This window comes from Leucoraja erinacea, unplaced genomic scaffold (assembly GCF_028641065.1).
Source record: "Leucoraja erinacea ecotype New England unplaced genomic scaffold, Leri_hhj_1 Leri_417S, whole genome shotgun sequence".
Taxonomy (NCBI): Eukaryota; Metazoa; Chordata; class Chondrichthyes; order Rajiformes; family Rajidae; genus Leucoraja; species Leucoraja erinaceus.
Window position 1 is genome coordinate 1 of NW_026576318.1, and position 17,430 is coordinate 17,430.

At 45.2% G+C, this 17,430-nt stretch overlaps 1 protein-coding gene across 1 annotated transcript in view; it reads left to right on the plus strand.

Moving 5' to 3' along the window:
• Nucleotides 1-4,024: 4,024 nt before the first annotated feature.
• Nucleotides 4,025-17,430, plus strand: part of LOC129693756 (xanthine dehydrogenase-like) — a gene marked incomplete at its 5' end in the record, with an annotated part of 35,110 nt that continues 21,704 nt past the window's right edge. The window contains 3 exons of the mRNA XM_055630525.1: nucleotides 4,025-4,107; nucleotides 6,954-7,082; nucleotides 12,166-12,299. Of these exons, the coding sequence (XP_055486500.1) occupies nucleotides 4,025-4,107; nucleotides 6,954-7,082; nucleotides 12,166-12,299 (346 nt within the window). The remainder of the gene's footprint in view (nucleotides 4,108-6,953; nucleotides 7,083-12,165; nucleotides 12,300-17,430) is intronic.

Consider the following 17,430-nt stretch of genomic DNA (forward strand, 5'->3'; position numbering starts at 1 on the left):
TCTCTGTCCGCCAGTTCCTGCGGACTTCCGCCGCTGGAAGTATAGGATTCTGGTGTGTGTGCTTTATCATCATTCCTTACAATGCCATGTACGACAGTGATCGCAACTTCTACTGAAGTGTGGATGGCCGTTGACTCGCTAGAAGCTCATCCGCCCTTTGACTGGTCATGTTTGTGGTCCTGCTGGGGATCCATAGCCCCCTCCTCACCTGACAAACCAGGTGGGGGAGACGGTTTAGTCGTGGACTATCCGACCATGGAGCAGGTAGCACGGGATTACATGGTACCCGTGGCAGGGGGAACTCCCCCCGACCCATTCCTCCTGCTACTTATTTCCCGCCACCCATCCCTGTATACGCCTTCTCCATCGCCCAATCCGATGTTCCCTTTTTATTTTATTTTCCTCCTTCCACCCTTGCCCTGGCTTTACATTTCGCTGCTCTCCTTTCCTTATCTGACACGCTTTGGTCTCCTCTTCACCTCATATCTCTATCCACCTCCCAACCACTCCCTTCACCTGCATTTGCCTACAACTTGCCAGACTTTGGCCCAACCCTATCCCTTTTCCAGTTTTCTTCCACCTGCCCAATCAGTCTGAAGAAGGGTCTCCCCCCCCCCAAAAAAAATGTAATCTGTCCATTCCCTCCACAGATGCTGCCTGAGCTGCTGAATTATTCCAGCATTTTGCTTTTTGCTTAAAAACAGGAACAGCTATGGATGCTTATCTACCCAGAATGTTGTGGGTTGTAGCTTTACTTGCTAAGCTGTGTGAAGTTACTTGAGCATTCATTCAATGGGTGATCTGCCTGCAACCTCAACTCCACAGCTCCATCTATCATCAGGAATTTTTTCACTCCCTTCCTTAAAAACAAGCTGCCCTGTCTCTGCTTCAAAACATATTCAGAGGCTCTACTACCCTCTTGTGGAAGAGTCTTCCAGATAATCAAAATCCTCAAAGAAAATCCTCAGTGGGACACAGCGGTAGAGTTGTTGCCTCCCAGGGCCAGAGACCCAGGTTCAAGCCTGACTATGGTGCTGGCTGTAGGAAGTTTGTACTTGTAAGTTTCTCCCTGTGACACGTGGGTTTTCTCTGAGTGCTCTGGTTTCCGCCCATACTCAAGATGTGCAGATTTGTAGGTTAATTGGCTTCTGTAAAATCTCCCTAGTATATAGAATAGAACGAGTTACGGGTGATTGTTGGTCGGTGGGGACACGGTGGGCCGAAAGCCCTATTTCCATGCTGTATCTCTGAAGTTTAAACAAAGTGCCTCATCTCTGTCTTAAAAGACCATAATTTATTTAACCATATAACATATAACCATATAACAATTACAGCACTTAAACAGGCCATCTCGGCCCTACAAGTCCGTGCCGAACAATTATTTTCCCTTAGTCCCACCTGCCTGCACTCATACCATAACCCTCCATTCCCTTCTCATCCATATGCCTATCCAATTTATTTTCAAATGATACCAACGAACCTGCCTCCACCACTTCCACTGGAAGCTCATTCCACACCGCTACCACTCTCTGAGTAAAGAAGTTCCCCCTCATGTTACCCCTAAACTTCTGTCCTTTAATTCTGAAGTCATGTCCTCTTGTTTGAATCTTCCCTATTACCATACTCCAGATTTGATCTCACCAATGCCTTGTACAATTTTAACATTACATCCCAGCTTCTATACTCAATGCTCTGATTTATAAAGGCTAGCATACCAAAAGCTTTCTTTACCACCCTATCTATATGAGATTCCACCTTCAAGGAACTATGCACGGTTATTCCCAGATCCCTCTGTTCAACTGCATTCTTCAATTCCCTACCATTTACCATGTCCGTCCTATTTTGATTTGTCCTGCCAAGGTGTAGCACCTCACATTCATCAGCATTAAACTCCATCTGCCATCTTTCAGCCCATTCTTCCAAATGGCCTAAATCACTGTAGACTGTGGAAATCCTCTTCATTATCCACAACACCCCCTATCTTGGTATCATCTGCATACTTACTAATCCAATTTACCACACCTTCATCCAGATCATTGATGATACATGACAAACAACAAAGGACCCAACACAGATCCTTGAGGCACCCCACTAGTCACCTGCCTCCAACCCGATAAACAACCATCCACCATTACCCTCTGGCGTCTCCCATTCAGCCACTGTTGAATCCATCTTGCTACTCCTGCATTTATACCCAACATTTATTTATTTATTGATATTAGAAGCGATTGTACAATGATAAAACATTCGGCATCTAAGATGTTACAATTATTGTACAACTTCATTTTTAACCTTGTAACCTGAAAATGAAAAAAGAAAAGAAAAAGAGAACAAGAAAGGGAAAAAGTGAAAAGATAGCTCAAAAAAGCACAAAGAAAAGTCCCCTAAACTACCAACGTAGTGTGGCCAAAAAATATAGAAATAAGAAAAGAGAAAAAGGAAGGTGGAGCTATACCTGCCCCCCCCCCCCCCCCCCCCCCCCCAGCCCCCCCGCCCACCTCACCCAGCACAGCATCGGATTTAAATGTAAATTTGTGTTGCACCATGCTATTCTTGTACAAATTCGGTGAAGGGTGTCCATGTCTTGAGAAATGGATCTGTTTTTTCCGCCAAGACAAGCTGAATGTTTTCCAAATGTAGTGTCTCGGACATTTATTTTTAAACAGCATTGCCTAGTTCTCAATTCTACCACAATGAACGCATATTAGAGTCAGGGTTATACAGCACGAAAACAAGCTCTTCGGCCTAACTTGCCCTTTCCAACCAACATGCCAATCCCATCCTTTTTGTCCAAACCTGTGTGATTTTAGAGGTGGCATTGCTGGCAGAGCTGCTGCCTTTCAGCACCAGAGACCCGGGTTCGATCCCTAACTTAAGTGTTGTCTATGTGGAGTTTGCACACTCTCTGTGACCACGTGGGTTGCCTCCGGGTACTCCAGTATCCTCCAGAATCCCAAAGACTTGCAAGTTTGCGGTCAATTGGCTCCTGTAATTTCCCCAAGTGTGTTGGGGGTGGATGAGAAAGTGGGATAACCTAGAACAAGTGAGAAACAGATCAATATGGACATGTTGGGCAAATGGGTCTGTTTCCACACCTTTTTTCAATTAGTTATTCAATCAGTATTTGTAATGAATATGAAGGTGTAATGGATTTGACACACACTTATAAATTTCTGCAAATATAAACCTCGCCATTCCATCCTTTCCTTATGAGGGAAATGTATATATTATTTATTCCCTTTATTCTATTACTTCATTAAACTGAATTGCAGATGCCTTATAATATTAATAACATTCTCAGTGAAGCTTTGCCTAAGGCAATTTAATCTTTTATTAGCCCTAAAATAGTTATCTATAGGAAGCATTATCTTACTGGCCTATTAAATAGGTTACCATATGAAATGCTAATTACAGCTTCTCTACAGTTAGTTCTCACATCTCTCAAAGCATTCGGGGGTATTAGCCGGAGGTTGCAGGTAGACCTAATAGAAGTATATAAAATTATGAGAGTCATTGATCTTAAGAGTAGAATTAGGCCATTCAGCCGATCAATCATGGCTGATCTATCTCTCCCTCCTAACCCCATTCTCCTGCCTTCTCCCCATAACCTCTGACACCTGTACTAATCGAGAATCTATTTATCTCTGCCTTAAATATATCCACTGACTTTGCCTCCACAGCCTTGTATGGGTTCAGTCTTAAATGATGTCTGTGTGGAGTTTGCATTTTCCACCTGTGAACACATGAGTTTTCTTCAGGTATTCCCGTTTCCTCCCCCATCCCAAAGACATGCGGGGTGGTAGGTTAATTGGCCTCTGTAAATGAGTGTGTGCGGAAGTGGGCTAACGTAGAGCTAGTGTGAACGGGTGATCAATCGATGGTCAGCACGAAGGGCCTGATTCCACTGTGTCACTAAACTAAGCCTAAACTGTCAACTACGAGAAAAAGTAGTAACTTTTCATTTTGGCATGTTAATTGTTCTGGAGCACATTCTGTATTTCCTAACAACAATTATTGATTTCAGGCACTGTTTCAGTATTTGCCAGTGATGGTTCAGTTATAATATCACATGGTGGAATTGAATCAGGTCAAGGATTGAATACCAAGGTAAGCTGCTGAATCAGTGGAATAATAACAGCTTTGTCTGTGGGCCAGGTTTTATTTCTTTCTTTCTTTCTTTTAATTTCTTGATCCCAACCTTTTCCTCTTAATTTTCCTCTCTTTGCACCTTGTATCTCACTTGCTGGATTTCATTTTGCTCCTCGCATACAAATTATCGGGCAGTCAAACTCATTTCAGTAGAGCTAAGTCATCCTGAATTAGAAATGTAATAGGGTGAGATGAATGCAGAACGTTTTGGATGGATAACCACAAGGGAGAGATAGGCTTATTGGTTAAATTGGGTGGAAAGTACCAAATCGCCATGCAACGTTAGTCACCATGTGGAGGAAGTGAGTGTTTAGCCAGTGACAGTGCACTCCTGCATTTGAGTCAGAAGATGATGGCTTCCTGACACAAAGCCATGCAGCATCTGCTGATTGACTTTAAAATATGGCCATTCAAGACCGCAGTGGCATCCTAGAGTATACCCTGCTCTGGAAATGGCGATGACTGACTCAGCAATAGTGTTCTCAAGTGAAAGGAGTAGAATTAGGCCATTCGGCCCATCGAGCCTGCACCGCCATTCAATATGATCATGGCTGATCATCCAACTCAGTATCCCGTACCTGCCTTCTCTCCATACCCCCTGATCCCTTTAACCACAAGGGCCACATCTAACTCCCTCTTAAATATAGCCAATGAACTGTGGCCTCAACTACCCTCTGTGGCAGAGAGTTCCAGAGATTCACCACTCTCTGTGTGAAAAATGTTTTTCTCGTCTCGGTCTTAAAATATTTCCCTCTTATCCTTAAACTGTGACCCCTTGTTCTGGACTTCAGATCCAGATTCAGATTCAGATTCAACTTTAATTGTCATTGTCAGTGTACAGTACAGAGACAACAAAATGCAATCCCCAACATCGGGAACAATCTTCCTGCATCTAGCCTGTCCAACCCCTTAATAATTTTGTAATTTTCTATAAGATCCCCCCTCAATCTTCTAAATTCTAGCGAGTGCAAGCCGAGTCTATCCAGTCTTTCTTCATATGAAAGTCCTGACATCCCAGGAATCAGTCTGGTGAACCTTCTCTGTACTCCCTCTATGGCAAGAATGTCTTTCCTCAGATTAGGAGACCAAAACTGTACGCAATACTCCAGGTGTGATCTCACCAAGACTCTGTACAACTGCAGTAGAATCATGGCTGATCTCTGCCTCCTAATCCCATTTTCCTGCCATAACCCTTGACACCGGTTCTAATCAAGAATTTGTCTATCACTGCCTTAAAAATATCCACTGACTTGGCCTCCACAGCCCTCTGTGACAATTAGATAGCAGAGAATTGTGGACGCAGCCCAGACCATCACACAAATCAATGTCACTTCCACTGACTCCATCTACACCTCATGCTGCCTCGTCAAGGCCAGCAGCATAATCAAGTTCCCGTCGCACCCTGGCCACTCCTCCTTCTCCCCTCTACCATCAGGCAAAAGGTATAGTAGTATGAAAACACACACCTTTAGACTCAGGGACAGTTTCTTCCCAGCTGTTATCAGACAATTGAACCATCCTACCATCAACTAGAGAGCAGTCCTGAGGTACTATCCACCTCAGTGGAGACCCTTGGACAATCTTTGATTATATTTTACTGGACTTTATCTTGTACTAAACATTATTCACATTCCCTTGATCATGTATTTGTACTGTGGTTGGTTCAAGTGTAATCATGCATTGTCTTTCCGCTGACTGGTTGCCACACAACAAAAGCATTTCACTGTACCTCAGTACACGTGACGGTAAACTCAACTCAAACTCAAAAAGGTAAGAATTGAACAAAGGCAAGGCAAGCATACTTGGTTGAAAATAGATAATAGACAATAGGTGCAGGAGTAGGCCGTCCGGCCCTTCGAGCCAGCACCGCCATTCAATGCGTTCCTGCCTTCTCCCCATATCCCCTGACTCCGCTATCTTTAAGTCATATCTAGCTCTCTCTTGAAAGCATCCAGAGAACCGGCCTCCACCACCCTCTGAGGCAGAGAATTCCACAGACTCGCCACTCTCTGTGAGAGAAAGTGTTTCCTCATCTCCGTTCTAAATGGTTTACTCCTTATTCTTAAACTGTGGCCCCTGGTTCTGGACTCCCCCAACATCGGGAACATGTTTCCTGCCTCTAGCGTGTCCAAACCCTTAATAATCTTGTATGTTTCAATAAGATTCCCTCTCATCCTTCTAAACTCCAGAGTATACAAGCCCAGCTGCTCCATTCTCTCAGCATATGACTGGAGGAGCACAGTGTAAGTTAGTTTGTCTGAAGAAACAGAGGGTTTAGGGAAGATAATGTATCATATGGGCACAGACCTGCAGTGTACCTTTAATTACGGTTGCTTCATTTAAGGGCATCAATGGAAAACAGACTAAACAGATCCAAACATTGAATGGCAGCAAAGATGGTTATGAATTTGAAATAAGTGTACATTCAGCAAAGTTGACAGTTTAAAAAATATATATAATCCAAAATGTTTTAATTCAATTATATACAAATACAGAGTAGTCACACAATCAAGACTGGCAGTTGACAAACAAACAGTTGTCAGATTAAAATATTGTCAACTTTGTCTACAATACATCCCCCCCCCCCCCCCCCCGCCCCCCCCCGCCCAGCATCAACCAGCATTCACAGAAGGCCTCACAAGGTTTACAGCGTTGACCTATATAAGATTTAGGTCTGAACCTTTTGAGGAGTGAGGTGATGAGGGAGGTTTTGGAGAAAAAAAGGCCAATACCTTTTCCATTTTATGTTTTGATTCATTTAATGGTGAAATATGTACCTGATTTCCATGTCTCTTGCTATTTAGGTTGCTCAAGTATGTGCCTATATGTTGGGGATTCCAATTGATACTGTCCTCATAAAACCGACCACAACTGATAGCAGCCCAAATTCTGCAGCAACAGGTGGCAGTATCACCAGTGAGCTAAACTGTATGGTAAGGCATTTATAACATTATTTTAAATATAATCACAGTCTAATTTATTTTACGGTTGAGTTTCATCCGTTTCTGGCGGAGGTGGAATTCATCGCCACAGACGGCTGTCGAGACCAAGTCAACAGATTTTTCAGGCAGAGATTGACCGATTCTTCATTAGTAATTAGGCCGATTGGGAAAAGGGGAGATGCAGCGAGACCTGGGTGTCATGGTACACCAGTCATTGAAGGTAGGCATGCAGGTGCAGCAGGCAGTAAAGAAAGCGAATGGTATGTTAGCCTTCATTGCAAAAGGATTTGAGTATAGGAGCAGAGAGGTTCTACTGCAATTGTACAGGGTCTTGGTGAGACCACACCTGGAGTATTGCGTACAGTTTTGGTCTCCAAATCTGAGGAAGGACATTATTGCCATAGAGGGAGTGCAGAGACGGTTCACCAGACTGATTCCTGGGATGTCAGGACTGTCTTATGAAGAAAGACTGGATAGACTTGGTTTATACTCTCTAGAATTTAGAAGATTGAGAGGGGATCTTATAGAAACTTTCAAAATTCTTAAGGGGTTGGACAGGCTAGATGCAGGAAGATTGTTCCCGATGTTAGGGAAGTCCAGGACAAGGGGTCACAGCTTAAGGATAAAGGGGAAATCCTTTAAAACCGAGATGAGAAGAACTTTTTTCACGCAGAGAGTGGTGAATCTCTGGAACTCTCTGCCACAGAGGGTAGTTGAGGCCAGTTCATTGGCTATATTTAAGAGGGAGTTAGATGTGGCCCTTGTGGCTAAGGGGATCAGGGGGTATGGAGAGAAGGCAGGTACGGGATACTGAGTTGGATGATCAGCCATGATCATATTGAATGGCGGTGCAGGCTCGAAGGGCCGAATGGCCTACTCCTGCACCTAATTTCTATGTTTCTATGTTTCTAATGGTGTCAGGGTTGTAGGGAGAAGGCGAGAGAATGGGGCTGAGAGGGAAAGATACATCAGGCATGATTGAATGCCGGAGTAGACTTCATGGGCCGAATGGTCTAATTCTGCTCCGATCACTTATGAACTTAACTGATAAATGTTTAAAGTTGGGCCGAAGGGCCTGTTTCCACACGGTATCACTCTATGACTAATGTAGCTGGGACATTGTTGGCCAGTGTGGGCAAGTTGGGCCGAAGGGCCTGTTTCCACACTATCACTCTATGACTATGACTCTCGGGCCAATGACATGTTCTTACTCCAAAATGTTATTCAAGTACATGATTCTTACTTAAAAATCTGGTGTAACATTTAGAGGGCTCTTCTTTAAGAAGTGTTCAAAAATTCATAGGTTGTAGGAGCAGAATTAGGCCATTCGGCCCATCAAGTCTGCTCTGCCATTCAATCATGGCTGATCGATATTTCCCTCTCAACCCCATTCTCCTGCCTTGTCCCTGTAAACCCTGACACCCGTGGTTAAAAGGAGGGAATGTTACTGGATGGCAGGTTTGCTGCACCCAAATACAACACAATACAACTTTATTTGTCCCAGGTGGGAAATTGATCTGCCAAAGTCATAAAACGCACAATACATGAAACATGAAATTAAAGCCCAAGAAGAGACGTTGAAGGAGTGAACCATCTCAAAAAGTACAGGCGTCTCTGTCCCTTCTTGTACAGGGCCTCTGTGTTCCTGGTCTAGTCCAGTTCACTGTCCAGGTACACTCCAATGGTAAACTGCACATCCACACCATTGATGGAGACGGGACAGGGGTGTTCCTCTCCTCCTAAAGACCACCACCAACTCCTTAGTCTTGTTGCCTTCGACCCAATGCTGTCTGTGCGGAGTCTGCATGTTGTCCCACGGGCTACATGGATTCCCCCCCCCCCCCCCCCCCCCGATGCTCCAGTTTCCTTGCATGTCCAAAAGACTTGCTGGTAGGTTGAATGGCCCCTAGTATAGTTAGGGGCTGGAGAAACACAGGGAGTTGGTGGAAATGTGTGGAAGATTAGATTACAGGGAAGCAAATGGGGGAATGGAATTGACAGTCTTGCTGCAGTAAATAACATGGACTTGGTGGGCCAAACTACATTCATCTGTATTGTGATTAAAACCTTAATGTACATTAGAAAGCAAGGTGCAGTTAGAGAAGTACTTTAGACTTTAGACCTTTTAGTTTTAGTTTAGAGATATCGCCCAGAAACAGGCCCCTCAGCCCACCGAGTCTTAAACAATCAGCGATCCCCATACACCAACACTCTACAGGGACAATTCTACATTCATACCAAGCCAATAAAACCTACAAACCTGAACGTCTTTGGAGTGTCAGAGGATACCGACGATCTGTGAGAAAACACGGGCAGGTCACGGGGAGAACGTACAAACTCTGTACAGACAAACACCCGTAGTCAGGATTGAGCCCGGGTCTCTGGCGCCGTGAAGCAGTAGCTGTACAACTACGCCACGGGGCTGCGTTAGCCAGTGCCACTTTATTTTGGACCCATGAGATACATCACGGAATAAGGCCTTTCGCCCACAGAACCCACGCCAACCAATGATCACTATCGCACCGCACACACTAGGGACAATTTACTATTATTTCCAAAGCCATTACCCAGCATTTCTTTGGAGTGTGTGAGGAAACTGGGGAACCTGGAGAAAACCCACTGGGTCACAGGGAAAACAAACAACTCTGTACTGACAACACCTATAGTTCTGATCGAATCTGGGCCTCTGGCACTGTAAGTCAATAGACAATAGGTGCAGGAGTAGGCCATTTGGCCCTTCGAGCCAGCACCGCCATTTAATATGATCATGGCTGATCATCACCAATCAGTTCCTGCCTTCTCCCCATATCCCCTGACTCCACTCTCTCTTGAAAGTATCCAGAGAACCGGTCTCCACCTCCCTCTGAGGCAGAGAATTCCACAGACTCACCACTCTCTGTGTGAAAGGCAGCTGTTCTACCGCTGCAGCAACTGTGTCACCCGCTACTCCACTGTTTACTTGCAGAAGGAAACATAATTAATGTGAACAAGAGAATAGTGTGCAAAATTAGAGCACATGGTATTGGGGGTAGGGTATTGACATGGATAGAGAACTGGTTGGCAGACAGGAAGCAAAGAGTAGGAATTAACGGGCCCTTTTCAGAAAGGCAGGAAGTGACTAGTGGGGTGCCGCAAGGCTCGGTGCTGGGACTCCAGTTATTTATATATTAATGATTTGGACGAGGGTTAGGTACGGACTAGAAGGGTCGAGATGGCCTGTTTCACGGCTGTAATTGTTATATGGTTATATGGAGGGAATTAAATGTGACATCTCCAAGTTTGCAGATGACACAAAGCTGGGTGGAAATGTGAGCTGCGATGAGGATGCTATGAGGCTGCAGGGTGACTTGGACAGGTTGGGTGAATGGGCAGATGCAGTATAATGTGGATAAATGTGAGGTTATCCACTTTGGAGCAAGAACAAGAAAGCAGATTATTATCTAATTATTAGCTAAATGGTATCAGATTAGGAAAAGGGGAGGAGCAACGAGATCTGGGGGTCCTTGTACATCAGTCACTGAAAGTAAGCATGCAGGTACAGCAGGCAGTGAAGAAAGCTAATGGCATGTTGGCTCAAGAGGAGTTGAGTGTATGAGCAATGAGGTCCTTCTGCAGTTGTACTTGTGAGACCGCATCTGGAATATTGTGCAGTTTTGGTATCCTAATTTGAGGAAGGACATTCTTGCTATCGAGGGAATGCAGCATAGATTCACCAGGTTAATTCCTGGGATGGTGGGACTGACATATAATGAAAGAATGGATCAACTGGGCTTGTATTCACTGGAATTTAGAAAGATGAGAGGGGATCATAGAAATATATAAAATTCTTAAGAGATTTGGCAGGCTAGATGCAGGGAAAATGTTCCCAATGTTGTGGAGTCTAGAACCAGGGGTCACTGTTTATGAATAAGGGATCGGCCATTTAGGACTGAGATGAGGATTTTTTTTTTCAGCCAGAGAGTTGTGAATCTGTGGAATTTTCTGCCACTGAAGGCAGTGGAGGCCAATTCACTGGATGTTTTCAAGAGAGAGGTAGATATAGCTCTTAGGGCTAACGGAATCAAGGGATATGGGGAGAAGGCAGGAACGGGGTACTGATTTAGGATGATCAGCCATGATCATATTGAATGGTGGTGCTGGCTCGAAGGGCTGAATGGCCTGCTCCTGCACCTGTTGTCTGTGTTTCTATGCATACCATGTCTGGATGGTGTGAACTAGCTATTAAACTGCTGCTCATTCTATCTTAGCACCTCTTGCTGTGAGTGAAACCGAGGACAATGTTATTGAGTTTCTTTTGCACTAGATCAGGGTTGCTTCTCTGCGGGTAGGCACAAAATGCCAGAGTAACTCAGCGGGAGAAACAGCACTTCTGGAGAGATGGAATGGGTGATGTTTTGGGATCACACCCTTCAGTCTGAAGAAGGGTCTCGACCCGAAACGTCACCCATTCCTTCTCTCCAGAGATGCTGCCTGTCCTGCTGAGTTACTCCAGCCTTTTGTGTCTCCCCTCGATTTAAACCAGCATCTGCAGTTCCTTCCTACACACACTGCTTCTCTGCTGTTAGCCCTATGGAGATCAGGTAACTTCAGGAATTTGTACATCTCTTACTCTATATGTCCCTTAAAATTCCACCTTAATGTATGTTATTGAGAATAGACAATTTTGTTTAATCAAGACGGGCAGCATGGTGGTACAGCGGTAGAGTTGCTGCTTTACTACACCAGAGACCAGGGTTCCATCCTGACCACGGATGTACAGAGTTTGTACGTTCTCCTCGTGTGTTTTCCCCGTGTGCTCCAGTTTCCTCTCGCACTCCAAAGATCAGCAGGTTTGTCGGTCGATTGGCTACGGTAACATTTGTAAATTGTCCCTAGTGTGTGCAGGATAGTGCTAGTGTGCGGGGGGCCGCTGGTCAGCACGGACTCCGTGGGCCGAAGGGCCTGTTTCCACTCTGTATCTCTAAACTAAGCTAAACAAAATAATTTAGTTCCTCATGGAATTGACAGGAATCCTTCTGGAGGATTTGGATACACGGTTGGTCCCGAGTATATGACTGATATGACTTCCACACAGGGTGTACAACTTTGTTGTGACATACTGAAGCAGAGAATGAAGCCGGTGAAGGATAAACTTCCTCCGGGCACGTCCTGGAAGGACCTGGTCGCTGCCTGCTATCAAGCCAAGGTGAATTTGACTGTACAAGATTGGTGAGTAATTAGCTAACCTTTCCTTGGATCACATTAGTGTATTCAGTTTGTATTTGCAGCGTTTAAAATAAGTTCTAATACAAGCTGAAACTTTCTAGTCAAACTTACTGTGGTCCGAAACCTTTGTGGTCTGGGATGCATTGAATATATAATACAGATTTATACTGATTAATCAATTCTAACTAAGATTCAACAAAGATCTAAAATGATCTAAGAACCACACCATGTTATATACAATTATACCCGTTACATATTTACATATTCTGTGGTGCTGCAGCAACTTAAAGCCCTGTCCCACGGTACGAGTTCATTCCAAGAGCTCTCCCGAGTTTAAAATAAATCAAACTTGTGTTAAGCACGGAGAATGAACGTAGCAGGAACGTCGGAGCTCGGGGACGTCTCTTAACGGCTCGTAACGCTAACGGCAGGTACTCGGGAAGACTCGCTATCGGCAGGTAAGCTTGTGAAGACTCGTGAGGATTTTTCAACATGTTGAAAAATGTCCACGAGAGCCCAGAGTACCGACGAGTGGCCATTACCATAAATCTCCGAGTTCGATTCAGGGCAAACTCGGGAGAGCTCTTGGAATGAACTTGTACCGTGGGACAGGGGTTTATGAATTTCATTGTCCCATCTGGGGTCATATGACAATAAAACACTCTTGACTTGACTCTTGATGTGTAGCCAGCTAGTTAATCTTCCAGTGCAGTTTTTACACTTCCGTCTGACAGCGTATCCAACTTACAGAAGGAGTCCGGGCAATTTTCAGAATTGACCAGGGTGTATCTATAGATTCATACTGCACAGAAACAGGCCCTTCGACCCAACGACCCATGCCGACCAACATGCCCCATCTGCATTAATCCCATCTGCCCCCTTTTGGCCCAAACCCCACTAAACCAGTCCTATCTAAGCTGTCTAAATGCTTCTCAAACGTTGCGATAGTACCTGCCTCAACTACCTCCTCTGGCATCTAGGTTCCACACACCCTCACCTTGATCCTATGTCCTCTGGTTTTCAATACCCATACTCGAGATACCCGGTACTCAAAACGAACAGTTCTCCTGCTCGGAAGATGATGATCGGGGACATTTACTGTGCCCCAGATGTTCTGAGGTCTTGCACTTCTGATCCCAAGGGTGCCAGACCTGCCCCTATACACCCCGATACACGGTTACCAAAATATGGATGCAGATGCTAGATGTGAGACCACACCTGGAGTATTGCGTGCAGTTTTGGTCTCCAAATCTGAGGAAGGACATTATTGCCATAGAGGGAGTGCAGAGACGGTTCACCAGACTGATTCCTGGGATGTCAGGACTGTCTTATGAAGAAAGACTGGATAGACTTGGTTTATACTCTCTAGAATTTAGGAGATTGAATCTTATAGAAACGTACAAAATTCTTAAGCGGTTGGACAGGCTAGATGCAGGAAGATTGTTCCCGATGTTGAGGAAGTCCAGGACAAGGGGTCACAGCTTAAGGATAAGGGGGGAAATCCTTTAAAACCGAGATGAGAATAACTTTTTTCACACAGAGAGTGGTGAATCTCTGGAACTCTCTGCCACAGAGGGTAGTTGAGGCCGGTTCATTGGCTATATTGAAGAGGGAGTTAGATGTGGCCCTTGTGGCTAAGGGGATCAGGGGGTATGGAGAGAAGGCAGGTACGGGATACTGAGTTGGATGATCAGCCATGATCATATTGAATGGCGGTGCAGGCTCGAAGGGCCGAATGGCCTACTCATGGACCTAATTTCTATGTTTCTATACAGGGAACCAAGGCTGCTACTTGTTAAATTATATCGCCCTTCATTTCTTTAGGTAGAGTATTGATCTTATAAAATATTTTTGCGTTGTATATATCTTGGCCATCTAGTCTGTATCGACAAGAAATACTGCTGCAACCCTTTGTTGCCTGTGGTTCAGTTAGATTAATTTAGAGATGCAGCATGGAAACAGGCCCTTCGGCTCGTTGGCCAACGATATCCTACATACTGGGGATTGTTTACAATCTTTACCCAAGCCAATTAACCTACAAAGCTGTATGTCTTTGGAGTGTGGGAAGAAACTGGAGCACCTGGAGAAAACCCACACGGTCACGTGCAAATTCCATGCAGACAGCATCCGTAGTCAGGATCGATATACAGAATCCATCATCGCATACATCAATATATACAGAATCCGTCATCGCATACATCAATATATACAGAATCCGTCATCGCATACATCAATAAATGTATTGAGGATGTAACGGTGGTAAAAACCATCAGGAGGCGTGCCAATCAGAAACCTTGGCTAACTGGGGAAGTGTGTTCCCTACTGAGAATCCGGAATACGGCATTCAAATCTGGGGACAACGAAGCATACAAACTGGCAAGGGGTAACCTATCCCTGGGGATCAGGGAAGCGAAGAGGCTGTACGGACAAAAACTCAATAGCCACTTCGCAAATGACAAAGACACACGTCGCTTGTGGCAGGGATTTCAGACCATCACTGACTACAAGCCCCCCCCGCTGCGCGGATATGCCAAAACAACCCCTCCCTACCAGATGAACTGAACGAGTTCTACGCACGGTTTGAGGTTAAAAACAGCACCCAGACACGTGCACTACTGCCATCTCCCAGTGACCAGTCGCTCAGGCTGTCCGCAGCCAGAGTTAAAAAGGCCTTTGCCAGCGTCAATCCACGCAAAGCTGCAGGGCCGGACAACATTCCTGGATGCGTTCTAAGAGACTGTGCCGGGCAACTGAAAGATGTCTTCACAGACATTTTTAACATCTCACTCAGCCAAGCAGTAGTGCCCAACTGTCTTAAGAGTGCCACCATCGTCCCTGTCCCGAAGAAACCAAACCCAGCCTGCCATAATGACTTTCGACCAGTGGCCCTAACACCCATTGTAATGAAGTGTTTTGAGCGACTAGTTATGCAGCACATCAAAAATAGTCTACCTGCCGACCTAGACCCACTGCAGTTCGCCTACAGAGCCAACCGATCCACAGAGGACGCAGTCTCAACAACACTGAACCTCGTATTGTCACATCTCGATCGGAAAAATACCTATGCCAGGATCCTCTTCATAGACTTCAGCTCTGCTTTCAATACAATCATTCCGCAGCAGCTGGTGGAGAAGTTGGAGCTATTGGGGGTTGATGCTGGCACATGTAGCTGGGTCCTGAACTTTCTGTCGCAACGGCAGCAGACAGTCAGGGTGGGCAGTAGGACATCAAAAACCATAGCCGTGAGCACTGGCTCACCCCAAGGCTGTGTCCTAAGCCCCCTGCTGTTTAGTCTGCTGACACACGACTGTACTGCCAGACTCAATAACAACTTCATCAACAAGTTCGCTGTTGACACAACAGTGGTGGGTCTCATCAGTGACAATGATGAATCGGCGTACAGGATGGAGGTGGAGCTGCTCACAGGTTGGTGCAAATCCCACAACCTCATTCTTAACGTGGGAAAAACTAAGGAGATGGTGGTTGACTTCAGGAGGGCGAGGAAACAACACCATACACCTCTGCACATCGACGGAGCTGATGTGGAAAGGGTCAGCAGCATAAAGTTCTTAGGACTACATCTGTCTGATGACCTGACGTCCACGGCCAACACCACAGCTCTGGTCAAGAGAGCCCAGCAGCGACTTCACCCTCTCCAAAGACTACGTAAAGCAGGCCTCCCCACCACACACCTACGGACTTTTTATAGGGGGACTGTCGAGAGCACATTGACCTACGGCATCACTTCCTGGTTCGGGAGCTGCAAGGCGTACGAACGGCACCAACTAGACAGGATAGTGAAGACCGCCAGCAGGATTATTGGTGCTCCACTCCCCTTCCTGCTGGACATATACAGGAAGAGATGTATCAGCAGAGCCATCTCCATCATCAAAGACCCTTACCACCCATCGCATGACATTTTCTCCATCCTCCCATCTGGGAAGAGGTACAGGAGCATTAGCTGCAAAACCAGCAGGATGCTCCTCAGCTTCTTCCCACAGGCTATAAGACTGTTAAATGGACTTTGCCCCCTGCCAAGTATCGCGCACAACCCCCACACTGCAGCAGAGCCACTGTTGTGCCGCTGCCGGTCGGAACGCCTGTTGAATGTTTAGTAGAGTGTTAAATTTGTTCATGACATGATTTTTTTTTTTTTTTTTTTTTTTTTTTTTTTTTTTAATTTTAATTCCTATTTATTTTTTAATGCAAACTGAATGGACACTGGTTGAGCAACGTTTTTTTTGTTTTCCTCTGGGTATGCGAATACTCAGGAAATGACAATAAAGATTTACAATTACAATTACAATTACAGAACCCAGGTCTCTGGTGCTGCAAGGCAGCAACTCTACTTATGCGCCCACCGTGCTGCCCCAGTCGTAGAGATATACGACCAAGAACCAGACCCTTCGTTCCACCGAGTCCCCGCTGACCATCAAACACTCCTTTACACTAATACTACATTCATTCCTTTTGTTAAATATCCCCTCATTCTCATCAACAAGTTCACAAGTTGTAGAATTAGGCCATTCGGCCCTCGAGACCATTCTGCCATTCAATCATGGCTGATCTCTGCCTCCTAATCCCATTTTCTCCCTATAACCCTTGACACCCGTTCTAATCAAGAATTTATCTATCTCTGCCTTAAAAATATCCACTGACTTGTCCTCCACAGCCCTCCGTGGTAATGAGTTCCGCAGGTTAACTACCCTCTGACTAAAGAAGTTCCTCCTCACCTCCTTTCTAAAAGAACACCCTTTAATTCTGAGGCTATGACCTCTGGTGCTAGACTCTCCCACCAATGGAAACATCCTTTCCACATCCACTCTATGCCTTTCATTATGTGTTCCTGCAAAACGGTTAATCCGGAAAGGGCTCTGGAAAACCAGAATGCCGGAAAATCGGTGGTGAACCTGTACGTCTAAATAATATTACAGTTCGCAATGTACGTTTGACATCTGGTGGAACAGCAGTTGCCTTTCTACTGGGTTGTTGTGAATGAAGAGACTTAGTGAGTTAAAGGTATATATGTTAATGACCTGAAATTAAGGAGAAAATATCGTCATAAATGAGCATTTCCAGGAGACATGGTGGCAATGTATTTTTACTCTGGTGCCAACCTGTGCGTTCTGAAACC